This window comes from Brachyhypopomus gauderio, chromosome 7 (genome assembly GCF_052324685.1).
Source record: "Brachyhypopomus gauderio isolate BG-103 chromosome 7, BGAUD_0.2, whole genome shotgun sequence".
Classification (NCBI taxonomy): Eukaryota; Metazoa; Chordata; class Actinopteri; order Gymnotiformes; family Hypopomidae; genus Brachyhypopomus; species Brachyhypopomus gauderio.
Genome location: NC_135217.1, coordinates 3,249,327 through 3,263,076, shown reverse-complemented (window position 1 = coordinate 3,263,076; position 13,750 = coordinate 3,249,327). Strand labels below are relative to the sequence as shown.

The 13,750-nt window shown below is 40.3% G+C and overlaps 1 protein-coding gene across 2 annotated transcripts; it reads left to right on the top strand.

Moving 5' to 3' along the window:
• The first annotated feature begins 4,226 nt into the window (after positions 1–4,226).
• LOC143518479 (deep-sea actinoporin Cjtox I-like) lies at positions 4,227–6,189 on the top strand. Of its 2 annotated transcripts, none has more exons than XM_077010965.1 (3): positions 4,227–4,662; positions 5,310–5,455; positions 5,682–6,189. In XM_077010965.1, the coding sequence occupies exons 2-3, from the start codon at positions 5,313–5,315 to the stop codon at positions 6,109–6,111; spliced, it is 573 nt and encodes a 190-aa protein (XP_076867080.1). In that variant the 5' UTR covers positions 4,227–4,662; positions 5,310–5,312; the 3' UTR covers positions 6,112–6,189. The 2 variants fall into 2 exon arrangements, with proteins under 2 accessions (XP_076867080.1, XP_076867081.1); XM_077010966.1 differs by lacking the exon at positions 4,227–4,662 and adding an exon at positions 4,872–4,910.
• Positions 6,190–13,750: the final 7,561 nt, after the last annotated feature.

The window sequence follows — 13,750 nt, the reverse complement described above, 5'->3', positions numbered from 1 at the left end:
AATGAAAGTGATGTGGCTTGTAGGCGTGTCCTGGGGCAAGAACAAAAACGTGATGTTGTGCTGCTGAAGTCACCAGAGTCAATGTTCTTAAACTCTTAACCATTATCTGGAATCGTTGCTTCACAGCTTTGGGTTGACCACAAATTTAAATCAAATGAAACCTTCAGTAAGTACAACAAAATTACACTTTTTTGATGGATTGTTACTGTATAGGCCTGTGCATGCAAAATTATTAATTGTCATTTTTATTTATCACGTGACTAATAGTTTTCACAGCTCCCCTACACTGATTATCAGCTTGGTTAAAGCAGCATGCTGCAGCTATAAAGATGATCAGTCATAAAAATGAGCTGGACCTGATCTAGTACAGGGTTAGCAGTGTTAACAGAATATCTAGTACAGGGTTAGCACAATTCACAGAATATCTTGTCCAGGGTTGATGAAAGATCTAGCAGCGTAACCAAAAGATCTAGATCAGGGTTAGCAGTATAACCAAAAGATCTAGTCCATGGTCAGCAGTGCTAATGGAAGATGTAGTAGAACCCCAGAACTCGACGTTAATTGAACGGGGTTCTACTGTACTTCAAAGTATATCCAGATACTAGAGTATGTTCAGATACTACAGCGTAAATCCAGTAGGCTCTCTTCACTGTCCAATTTTTTACAAAACTGAAAAATATCATGTTTATTTTTTTGTAAGACAGTTCACCCCTGATTTTTAGGCTGTATATATATATATTTCTCAATAATAATAACGTTTATTGTATTGAATATTTGCATAAGAAGGATTATCATTCATTCATTCATTCTTTATATTACAATAGAAAATAGAGTCCATTATTGATGGGGTGTCACTGGCAGGTACCACCATTAGCAAAATATCTAAAAGCATAAATACAGGAAGAAACATTGTCATTGAAATTTCCAACGGGAGCGAAACATATTCCCTGGGAAATCCAAGGTAAGTTGAAATGAACTATTTAATAATTAATTCTGATTATTTATAAACCCTTACTGTGTGTATTCCAGTGCTGCTATAAGGCAACAGGTTGAGGAGATACAGGGGGAAGGTATCAGACACTGACCCTATAGGGAGTTTTTCCTCGCCACTGTCGCCTTTGGCTTGCTCGTTAGGGATCTGGACCCATACGATTGTAAAGCTGCTTTGTGACAACGTGTGTTGTGAAAAGCGCTATATAAATAAATTTGACTTTGACTTGACTTTGACTGACCATTAATGTGATGAACTTATGTTGAACCAATGCGTGATAGTTGGACTATTGATGACAGAATCCCTCATGTTGAATGAGTTCCTGCTCTCTCTCTACAGGATTCATACCGTCAGTGGATACTGTGTCAATCCTCCACAGCCCACAATCTCAACATTATGCAGCGAAGCTTGTTCATTTACCAAAACGGCAGACACAGCCTGTGGAGCTGTAGGGGTCCTCGCGTACCAAATCTTCAACAATAAAATGCATTGTGTTAGTGAACTTGCTATTATGTTCTCTGTGCCTTATGACTACAATTTGTATGAAAATATGTTTGCTCTTGGCATTTTTCTTCCAGGCATTTTATGTAATGATGATTTGTTCAATAGAATGTATAATGATCCATTCAGCACACAGCGCCCATTCACCAGAGGCAAAGGGACAGGAAGTGAGATCACATTTTCTGCAGGAGACCTCTGTGTTAGGGGAACAATGTCACCTGCTAGCCAATCAATTATGAAGGTGGAGTTTGAAGACAAGCTGTCTTGAAGCCTTTTAACAAAACTCAGGAGATGCACTTAAGAAAAAAATGTGTGTTTGAATGCGCTCTAATGAATAAATAAAAATGTAAAAGTTAAAAATGAACACTTTGGATAATAATTATATGCCTCCTCCAAATAAAGTGTGTTAATCTGACTAGAAAATATGATCTTTTATTTGGACAACATGAATTACATGGACATCAATAGCTGTAGAAGTAAACACAGACAGAGAGAGAGAGAGAGATATTACCTTACCTTCCATACCTTACATAGCCATTTTTCCACACTACTGTTTTGTGAACAAAACACACACATACAAACACAGACGTATGGCTTGATGCACTATGTTATTTATTTTCAGTCCAACAGCCAGACAGGTCTCTATAGTCTTGAAGACTGTGTGAACTCAGCTACCCTTAGATTCCAGCCTCTAAAACCAAATAAACAATCAAGGAAGGATTAGACTACAAAGACTCCTGACCTTATATAGCACCATTTAGATATAAATCCTCTCACACATATCTTTACTGACGTTAAATAGCACCATTTAGTTATAAATCCTCTCACACATATCTCTACTGACCATAAATAGCATCATTTAGCTATACATCTCCTCACACATATCTCTACTGATCTTACATATCACAAGTAGTTACAAATGCCCTCACACTTGTTTCTACTGGTCTTGAATAGGACAGTTAGCTACAAATCCTTAAAAGTCTCTACTGGACTATCTGAAGTTTTGTCTATAAAGATAATTTACTATAGTCTCTACCAATTTAATTACAATACTATGGCCATGTGATCCCATGTGATGGCCATGTTAAATATCTGCTGCTGTCTGGTTTTGTGCAGTCTGGGTCAAATGTGATGGAGCACCACTAGAACAGCAGGCGTGGAAGACAATATGAATGTTTGATTAAATAATAAAAACTCATATCAGAGTGAAGGGTTATTAATGTTCTTTAGAAAAATTATTACCAGACACATGATTAAGTGATTACACTTTCTGATTGCATAACTTGAACATTTGTATAACTTGATTGTGCTGCCATATGACAGCATCAGCTGTCCTAGATTATATGATCATCAGTGAACATAGTTTTATGCATGTACATAGTTTAGACTAGTATGTATCAGTTTATATGATTATGTACAGGTATATGAATTACTGTAACTTTAAATATATTTTTAAAACATGCACCAATATTTCACCATTAATGCATATCATTACCCTTTTTAGAACTCATCTGAACAGTTTGGCAAAAACACTTTCATTCTTTTGATGTGCCTATGATCCACTGTCTCCAATGTCAAGTCCATCTCTGTACCGCCTTTACCACAGTCCCTCTGCTGTATAAAGTCTCAGTCTCCTCCACATCCTTCACCTCTGCCTTTACATTCACCCATTAACAAGATTAGCTGTTGTGTCTGCTTTCATATCAACGTTATTGTCTTTATTGGTCCTCCATTGGAAAGTGATGAGCTCTAATATCTGCACACATCTTCATCATGGTTGAAAGATTACTGATAGTATTTTCCCCATTTCAAAATCAGATTAAGTTAATGATGTGAACTTTGGCAACATTTACTCAGTCCACGGATAAAAACACAATACGGATTTACGCCCCACGTGTCCTCGGTACTCTGCCTTACGGTTTATCAGAACAAAACGACCCAGTGGACTTCCAGATCCCCCATCAGGTCCACTGGAACTTCATCTTCCTTTCATCCTCACCATAGTTACCGTTGTCACCATAGTTACCCTCCTCACCTCCCCCTCCTCGTTCTACATGTATTTATTCTTGCTGTCATCTGTCACTTAGCAATTCTGTTAGTGCTGTCGCCTCACAGCAAGGCGGTCTGGGTTCGATTCTCGGCCTGGGCTGCTCTGTGTGGAGTTTGCATGTTCTCCCTGTGCCTGTGTGGGTTTTCTCCGGGTACTCCGGTTTCCTCCCACGGTCCAAAGACATGCGTGTTAGGTTGGTTGGTCACTCTAAATTGCCCGTAGGTCTGCGTGTGTGTTGGCCGTGCGGTGGACTGGCGACCTGCCTGTGGTGTACCCTGCCTTCACCCGGAGATGCTGGGATTGGCTCCAGCCCCCCTGTGACCCCGACTAGCGGGATTAAGCGGTTCGGATGGATGGATGGATGTTATTATTTAATTATTGGTGTGAAAGAAAACAATTAACCAATGTCACTGTCACAAGTGCATGTCACTGACAAAACTGAATGGATCTGTAAAATATGTAACATACAGTATTATGATATATAAGAATTAAGGACAATGTCTCCAATATGTCTGACCACAGCAGTCACTCTGCTGGCAGGCAGCACATGAGAGAGCAGAGTATTAGATTGTGAGGTTTGTTACAATTGGACAATAGACTTTAGTAGATCTGCAGAAAAGCAAGGGAATAAGATGATGTCAGTTAAGTGTGTGTGTGTGTGTGTGTGTGTGTGTGCGCGTGTGTGGGCGCGCGCGTGCGCTTTGGGTTGCAAAAGCGCTGTGTTGTAAATGTCCCTGATGGAGTGATGGAGAGGAGAGAAACATGACGAGTCAGGTGTAGTTTGTACTGTTGAAATCAGCCCTTATAAATACGCTGGTTAAGGTCAGATGTCATGAAGGGTAAAGGTAGCTGCAGCTCCTCACTGCTCCTCTGTGTCAGGTGTGTTCTCAGGGACTATTTTATTAGGTGTAATTATAAACTGAAAATGAAAGTGATGTGGCTTGTAGGTGTGTCCTGGGGCAAGAACAAAAACGTGATATTGTGCTGCTGAACTCAGTCACCCAGTTGGCCGTGTAACCTGCAGAGTGAATGTTCTTAAACTGTAATCTATTATCTGGAATCGTTGCTTCTGAGTGACACCTTTGGGCTGACTTTGTGTTTAAATCAAATGAAACATTCAGTAAGTAGACTACTTTTAACAAAATGACACTTTTTTGACGGATTGTTACTGTATAGGCCTGTGCATGCAAAATGACTAATTATAGTTTTGATATTTATCACGTGACTAATAGTTTTCACAGCTGCTCTACACTGATTATCAGCTTGGTTAGAGCAGCATGCTGCAGCTGTAAAGATGATCAACCATACAAACGAGCTGAACCTGATCTAGTCCAGGGTTAGCACAGTTCACAGAATATCTTGTCCAGGGTTAGTAGTGTTAACAAAAGTAATATTTTCTATAATAATTTACACTTTTGTCTTAATTGTTTGCATGTTTACATTGTTTTGGAGTGGTCCTAGTATATATGCACTGCATGCTGGGTAATAATCTTGTTTGTTTGAGGGTGGATCACTAGTACCACTTTATCAAGTCAAAAGACTGATCTAGGGTTAGAAGACTGTGATTGCTATTTCAATGGAAATAATGTAATTGTTGGTGTGCTTTTTATATGGGAGGGTAAAAAAGTATCTCACATGGTCACACTGGCGGACTATTATAATGAGAAGTGAAAACTGAATCCAGCCAAAAGACATGCAGATACTGCAAAGTATATCCAGATACTACAGAGTATGTTTATCATTCATTCATTCTTGATATCACAATAGTAAATGGCGACCGCTGCTGCCATCATTGCTGGGCTGTCATTGGCTGGCACCACCATTGACCAAATATCTAACAGCATAAATACAGGAAGAAACATCGTCATTGAAATATCCAACTGCAGCGAAACATATTCCCTGGGAAATCCAAGGTAAGTGCAAATTAACTATTTAATAGTTAATTCTGATTATTTATAAAACCTCACTGTGTTTATTCCAGTGCTGCTAAAGGGTAACAGGTTGAGGAGATACAGGGAGAAGGTATCAGACACTGATCATTAACGTGATGCACTTATGTTGAACTAATGCGTGATACAGCTGGACTATTGATGACAGAATCCCTCATGTTGAATGAGTTCCTGCTCTCTCTCTCTACAGGATTCACACCGTCAGTGGATACTGTGTCAATCCTCCACAGCCCACAATCTCAACATTATCCAAAGAAGCTTGTACATTTACCAAAACGGCAGACACAGCCTGTGGAGCTGTAGGGGTCCTCACGTACCAAATCTTCAACAATAAAATGCATTGTGTTAGTGAACTTGCTATTATGTTCTCTGTGCCTTATGACTACAATTTGTATGAAAATATGTTTGCTCTTGGCATTTTTCTTCCAGGCATTTTATGTAATGATGATCTGTTCAATAGAATGTATAATGATCCATTCAGCACACAGCGCCCATTCACCAGAGACAAAGGGACAGGTAGTGAGATCACATTTTCTGCAGGAGACCTCTGTGTTAGGGGAACAATGTCACCTGCTGGCCAATCAATTATGAAGGTGGAGTTTGGAGACAAGCTGTCTTGAAGCTTGTCTCAAAACTCAGGAGATGCTCTTCAGAGTAGAAAATGTGTGTTTGAAAGTGCTCCAATAAATAAATAAATAAAAATGTTAAAAACGAACACTTTGGATAATAATTATATGCCTCCTCCAAATAAAGTGTGTTAATCTGACTAGAAAATATTATCTTTTTTATTTGAATAACATGAATTACATGGACATTAATAGCTGTAGAAGTAGAGAGAGAGAGAGAGAGATTACCTTACCTTCCATACCCTACATAGCCATTTTTCAGAAGCAATAGGATTCTCCCCAGGATCACCACAGCAGGGTGAAGTCACAGCACTGGAGCTCTGCACTATATATCTTCACAGCTTAAAACGCAGATGGACATTCATCAGGAGAACATCTGAAGTTCCTACACAAACATCTACAGTATCCTGCCATTCCAAGATATTGATGCCAGTCCTGCATTGTTGAGGCAACGATGGTCTCAGCATTAGCATCTAACGCATGAACAGTTCATTTGCCAACCTGTTTCCCCAAATAGGTCACAGTGGCATGACCAAACTCACTATTAGGAAGATGTAGGGAAAGGTAGACATGCTTCACATGCTAGAACACTGTATCCAGAGTGCATAGCTCACACTGCATAGCTCACAATGCATAGTTCACACTGCATAACTCACACTGCATAACTCACACTGCTTTGGTATATTTTTTCACTTAACATATCTGGACAGGTTGCAACTAGGGATTTCTAAAATTCTGTTACTATAGCAATATAATTCCTTGGCAGTAGTTGATTTCTTGATACCCAGGCTGCACAACTATGAAGAAAAAAACAGATCAGTATGTGAGTTATCTCAGTCAAGAGTAACACTACTGTTTTGTGAACAAAACACACACATACAAACACAGAAGTATGGCTTGATGCATTATGTTATTTATTTTCAGACCATCAGACAGACCGGTCTCTATAGTCTTGATGACTGTGTGAACTCAGCTACCCTTAGATTCCAGCCAGTGGCGCAAAAAGGGGGCATGCAGCGTATGCGTCGCATAGGGGCGCTGCACTAGAGGGGGTGCCAAATCAATGAGATATAATACTTAATTTGTGTCCATCTTACGTTCGCCACCACCCCCCCCCCCCCCCCCCCCCCCCCCCCCCCCGTCAACAACTTTCGTTCGGGGGGCGCGGATAGTATGTTTGCATACACCTCAGAAAGTAAGTAATTGCACCCCTGATTCCAGCCTCTAAAACCAAATAAACAATCAAGGAAGGATTACACTACAAATCTCTCCTGACCTTATATAGCACCATTTAGCTATAAATCCTCTCACACATATCTTTACGGACCTTTTATAGCACCATTTAGCTATACTTCCCTACACACATATCTCACCTGACCTTACATAGCACACGCAGCTACAAAGCCCGTCACACCTGTCTCTACTGGTCTTGAATAGCACAATTAGCTACAAATCCCCTCACACCTGTCTCTACTGGTCTTTTCTACAGTACATCTGATTCTCACTGTCTCTCTCCTCTGCCATACTCTGTGTATTTTAGTTTCTTCCTCTCCAAGGCTTCATCAACTGTGTCCACAAATATAACTGTTAACTGTAAAACTGCACTCTTTACATTCCGAGGGTATCACATCCAGCCACTTCTGTACACTCCCTCTCACACAAACCTAATTACTCACTAAACCATTTCTCTAAATGTTAAACTTATTCCTTCTGCTATAGAATCTATCAATTATCCCTCCATCAGAAAAAAATGACCACAAAAATGACTGCAAAATCTTTATGACTGATCTAATTTATTAGGTTTAATATGCATTCTTGCTCACCTAAGAACACAGAGAGTGAGATCTTCCTGACCAAAGCACTTAGACTGTGTAACAAAACACAGAGAGGGAGATCTACCTGACCAAAGCACTCAGACTGTGTAACAGAACACAGAGAGGGAGATTTAACTGACCAAAGCACTCAGACTGTGTAACAGAACACAGAGATGGAGACCTACCTGACCAAAGCACTCAGACTGTGTAACAGAACACAGAGAGGGAGATCTACCTGACCAAAGCACTCAGACTGTGTAACAGAACACAGAGATGGAGACCTACCTGACCAAAGCACTCAGACTGTGTAACAGAACACAGAGATGGAGACCTACCTGACCAAAGCACTCAGACTGTGTAACAGAACACAGAGAGGGAGATCTACCTGACCAAAGCACTCAGACTGTGTAACAGAACACAGAGATGGAGACCTACCTGACCAAAGCACTCAGACTGTGTAACAGAACACAGAGAGGGAGATCTCCCTGACTGAAGCACTCAGACTGTGTAACAGAGCACAGAGAGGGAGATCTACCTGACCAAAGCACTCAGACTGTGTAACAGCACAGAGAGGGAGATCTACCTGACTGAAGCACTCAACCTTCAGGGCAGCACTGCTGGTCACCAGCAGCACAAACTGAGGAGTGGATCCTGTGTCCTACACATTCCTACATTGTGTAAAAGCTGTTTAAATTACGTCTTCCATGTAGAATTAACAGGTGCTGATAGATGCAGGAGTCATCCTGATCTGTGTTACAGCAGCACAGACTACACCACCCACAGTGCTCCAACTCATCCTGTTCTGTATTAAAACTACACCACCCACAGAGCTCAGAGTCGTCCTGTTTTCTGTTACGTCTACACCATCCACAGAGCTCAGAGTCGTCCTGTTCTCTGTTACGTCTACACCACCCACAGAGCTCAGAGTCGTCCTGTTCTCTGTTACGTCTACACCACCAACAGAGCTCAGAGTTGTCCTGTTCTCTGTTACGTCTACACCACCCACAGAGCTCAGATTCGTCCTGTTCTATGTTACAACTACACCACCCACAGAGCTCAGAGTCGTCCTGTTCTCTGTTACGTCTACACCACCCACAGAGCTCAGAGTCGTCCTGTTCTCTGTTACGTCTACACCACCCACAGAGCTCAGATTCGTCCTGTTCTATGTTACAACTACACCACCCACAGAGCTCAGAGTTGTCCTCTTCTCTGCGTTGTCCTGTGTTTGGCTGCAGTAATGGTCGCCTCACATACTCCTCTGAGGAGTCTGGAGAAATATTGCAGTAAGAAGAGTCAGTGTCATTGCTTGAGTAATGGAGGTTAATGCTTTCTCAGAGAATATCCTCTGAAACACCCCATTACTTTAAAGGGTAGTGTGTGAAAGTGGAGGTGAAGATGAAGATGATGAAGGTGCTAATGATAAGTAAGAGGAGAAGGATGAAGTGATTTGATATCAGACTCACTCTTACCCCTTGCAGTTAATGTTTGTCTCTGGAAGGGAATGGCCTGTATCTTTAAGTTTGCAGCAGACAGAAAAACACACCAAATTTTTACAATTCTAGAAAATATTCTTCAGGAATTTGCATCAGAAGTTCTTCAGTATTGGTTGGTACTTTACCAGTGCAAAATCCTTTTTTATTAAAATTTCAATTTTTTTTTTTAATATTTTGGTTTCATGAAAAAGTTGAAAATATTTTATATAAATATATAGTTGAAATTGTGTGATATTTATCATTTACCATGTGCAACATCTTTCAAAAGGGAATTCTTGTAACCAAATCTGAATTCTTTTAACCAAAACAAGATTTTTGTGTGAGTTCTGGCCGGCGCCAGAACATATACAGTGAGGGGGCGTCAGAAAATTTCGAGGGGGCGAACGTAAGTTGTTGAGCGGGGGGGTGGCGAACGTAAGTTGTTGAGCGCGGGGGGGGGGGGGGGGGGGGGATTGGGTGCGTGTAACGATTGTCGAGCGGCCGAGGGAGCACCATGTAGCGATTGTTGTAAAATAAATGGGTCTTATTTTTTACATTGAGGGGGCGGGACACCTCGCCTGAGACACCATTCGCCCCCCCGTGGCGCTGGCCCTGGATGAAGCGCTGATACATGATCCTCAGTACACATTGAAGCTCAGTGCAGTATGGGTCAAATGTGTGATGGAGCACCACTAGAACAGCAGGCTTGGAGACTGTGGAAGATAATATGAATATGTTTAATTAAATTAAATTAAACTCATATCAATGTTAAGGTTAATTAATGTTCTTGTCACATCTGGTTACGCCCCCTTCTGTCTGTCAAGTCTTCTGTTATGTCTGGCTCCACCCCCTCATCTGTCTGTCAAGTCTTCGTGTTCATTTTCCCATATGCTTTTGTTTACGATCCAGTTTGCCCCTCATGGTCGTTTGTAACCCTGCCCCTTGTAATTGACCTCATGTGTTCCTTATTTAGTTTCTAGTTTGTGTCCTGTATTTAATCCCTGTGAGTTTCGTCCTGAGTTGCTGGTCTTTGATTTACAGCTGTTTCTAGTCTGTATGTTCTGGTTTATGGTTCTATGATATTGTGTTTAAGATATTGTATGATTATATATACTTATGTATTATATAAGGTCATGTCTAACCCTGTGAATCATGTATCTCTCTCACGCCTGGCTGTTCGACCCTAGACTTCCTTTCGTTTTCTGATTCTGGATTTGTCCTTAATACATCTCCTCTTAGTGTGTGTCCCTGCCCTCTGATTGCTCTGCCAATGCAACATTACAGATCTTTAAAAAAATGATTACCAGACACATGATTATGAGTTTCACATTCTGTTTGCATAACATGAACCTTTGCATAACTTGAATGTGGAGGCATATGAAGGCATTCCAGCATGCAAAATCAACTGTGCGGGATTTGTGTCTGTGCATGTGTCTGTATCTGAAGTTTTGTCTATAACGATAATTTACTATAGTCTCTACCAATTTAATTACAATACTGTACACATTGAAGCTCTGCTGAAAGCTTCTTTATTCGTCTCACAGTCTAGAAGTCCCTGATCCTCATGGAACAGACTGTGGTCTGTGGTCATGTTCTCCCTGGTTATAAATCTGCTGCTGTCTGGTACAGTGCAGTATAGGTCAAATGTGATGGAGCACCACTAGAACAGCAGGCGTGAAAGACAATATGAATTTTTTATTAAATAATAAAAACTCATATTAGTGTGAAGGATTACTACTGTTCTTTGAAAATGATTACCAGACACATAACTAAGTGCTTTCAGTTTCACTTTCTGTTTGCATAACTTGAACTTTTGTATAACCTGATTGTGCAGGCATATCACGGCATCCAACATTGCAACATCAGCTGTCCTAAATTATATGATCATAAGTGAACATAGTTTTATGTGTGCACATAGTTTAGACTAGTATCAGTTTATACGATAATATACAGATACATGTATATAAATAATCTTAAATATATTTTTAAAACATGAACAAATATTTCACCGTTAATGCATATCATTGTCATTATTAGAACTCATCTGAACAGTTTGTCAAAAACACTTTCATTCTTTTGATGTGTAAGCAATTGTGCATCCCCAGTGTATAGTCCAACTCTGTATGTGAGGAACTTTCATCTAAGATCAAATGGATAAAGTGTCAGTCTCCTCCACATCCTTCACCTCTGCCTTCACATTCTTTAACAAGATTAGCCGTTGTGTCTGTTTTCATATCAACTTTATTGTCTTTATTGGTCCTCCATTGGAAAGTGATGAGCTCTAATATCTGCACACACCTTCACCATGGTTGAAAGATTACTGATAGTATTTTCCCCATTTCAAAATCAGATTAAATTAATGATGTGAACTTTGGCTACATTTTCTCAATCCACGGATAAAAACACAATACACAAAACAGCCCACGTATCCTCCATACTCTGCCTTATGGTTTATCAGACCAAAACTGCCCAGTGGACTTCCAGATTGTGAATCTCGGAGGAGGCAGGCACAATGACGAATAATGTGGTGAAACATATACTTTTAATTTGAACAATAGTGAAATTCTGCGCAGTAGCGCAAGCACACGAATAAGCGAACTTACACAGGCATGAACCTTAGACAAAGACGAGCACGAGACATTGCGCAAACACACATTAAATAGGTGAATAACACATTCCCCAGTGATCACGAGACAAGGCACAGGTGAGACTAACGAACACGCTCACAAATGACCCACACCCACAGAACTACAAACATGGGCTGTGTTCGAAATAGTCTATTACATACTACTGGCGTACTGATCGAGCCCCAAATCAGTATGCCGTATGCAGTATGTGACCAAAATGAAATTTTCCAGTACGCGAAACATACCCGGATGACCTACTACTTCCGTAAAATATTCCAGTACGCGAACAGAGCTATCTTTGTGGTGTACTGCATCCCATCATGCAACGCTACGTTCACGTGACCCCGTAGTATGCTTTGCTTTTGTTGCATACTGGAAACTGTACTGCATACTACTACGAGGACCAGTATGCAGTATCCAGTATATACTGAGTCCAGTATGCAGTATTCAGTATGTAGTAGTATTTCGAACAGAGCCATGGACATAACTAGACGCAGACAACGTAATAACACGCCCACAAGGAGGGGTCCGGAAGTGTAACCGTGACACAGATGCCCCATCAGATCTACTGGAACTTCATCTGTATTTCATCCTCACCATACCTTGCTCTACATTTATGTAATATCGCTGTCATCTGTCACTTAGCCATTCTAATATTTCACTTTTGTTATTATTTTATTATTTAATTATTGGTGTGATAGATCACAAATTAATCAATGCCAGAAACCAACTTAGATTTTATGTATTTATTGGACACTAAAATATTCTGAAAGATGAGTAACTGAAAGATGACTGTGACACTGAGTGTGCGTCAACAAAACGAGGCGGCACAGAATGAACAGCACACATTTTCTTTTTATTTTACTGATGCGCAGACAGCGTACGTAGAACACTTACACATTCAGACGTATAAGACTGACAAAGATGAGCACGAGACACTGTGTGAACGCACATTAAATAGACAGACCACATAAGCCCCGAGTGATCACGAGACGAGCCACAGGTGAGACCAATGAACACACTCAGACACAACCACACCCACAGAGATCCACAGATGTAGATGACTAGACGTAGACAACATAAACACACGCCCAAAGGGGAGGGGTCAGGGGTTGTAGCGTGTCAATGACTATTATAATGTGCTTTGGAACTTTCAGTTTGACATCAAGTTTTAGGAAAACATTTTTTATCTATTTCATTATGTCATTACTACTCATAATGAGACTTCTCCATAATGTCTTTAGAACAGCAGTCTGTCAGTAATGATATTTATGAAGAACATTAAATGTTTATTAGATTACTAAAGTACATCTAAACACACAAGCCATTCTTAGATCACATGATGAGTCACCCTCACAGAGTGTCAGTAATGATTTTTATAAAGCCTGAATCCAAGATCTCTAAGAACATTAAATGCTTATTAGATTATTAACACAAATATAAACACATCAAAGGGATCAGATTAGAACAGGATGTAAGATGTTATGTGGAAGTGACAGATTACCTATAAAGTATTTAAATAGAACTTCAGTGAACTAAGAAACTGAGTTCATAAGAATAAAATATATGTGGCCCTTCCCTACAACTCGGATGTGAAGCTCACTCAGCTGTTCTGGGTGTTCACATTCCTTCCAGTACACTCAGCAGACATGTCGTCAGCTTCAACTCCTTTATGCTCTTATTGTCGCTTTCATGTTTTGTCTTCTCACCTGATGTTTCC

Coding starts and splice junctions, on each gene's coding strand:
- LOC143518479 (XM_077010965.1), top strand. CDS start 5,313: ATGGCGACCGCTGCTGCCATCATTGCTGGGCTGTCATTGGCTGGCACC. Junction 5,456..5,681: donor TATTCCCTGGGAAATCCAAG/GTAAGTGCAAAT, acceptor CTCTCTCTACAG/GATTCACACCGTCAGTGGAT.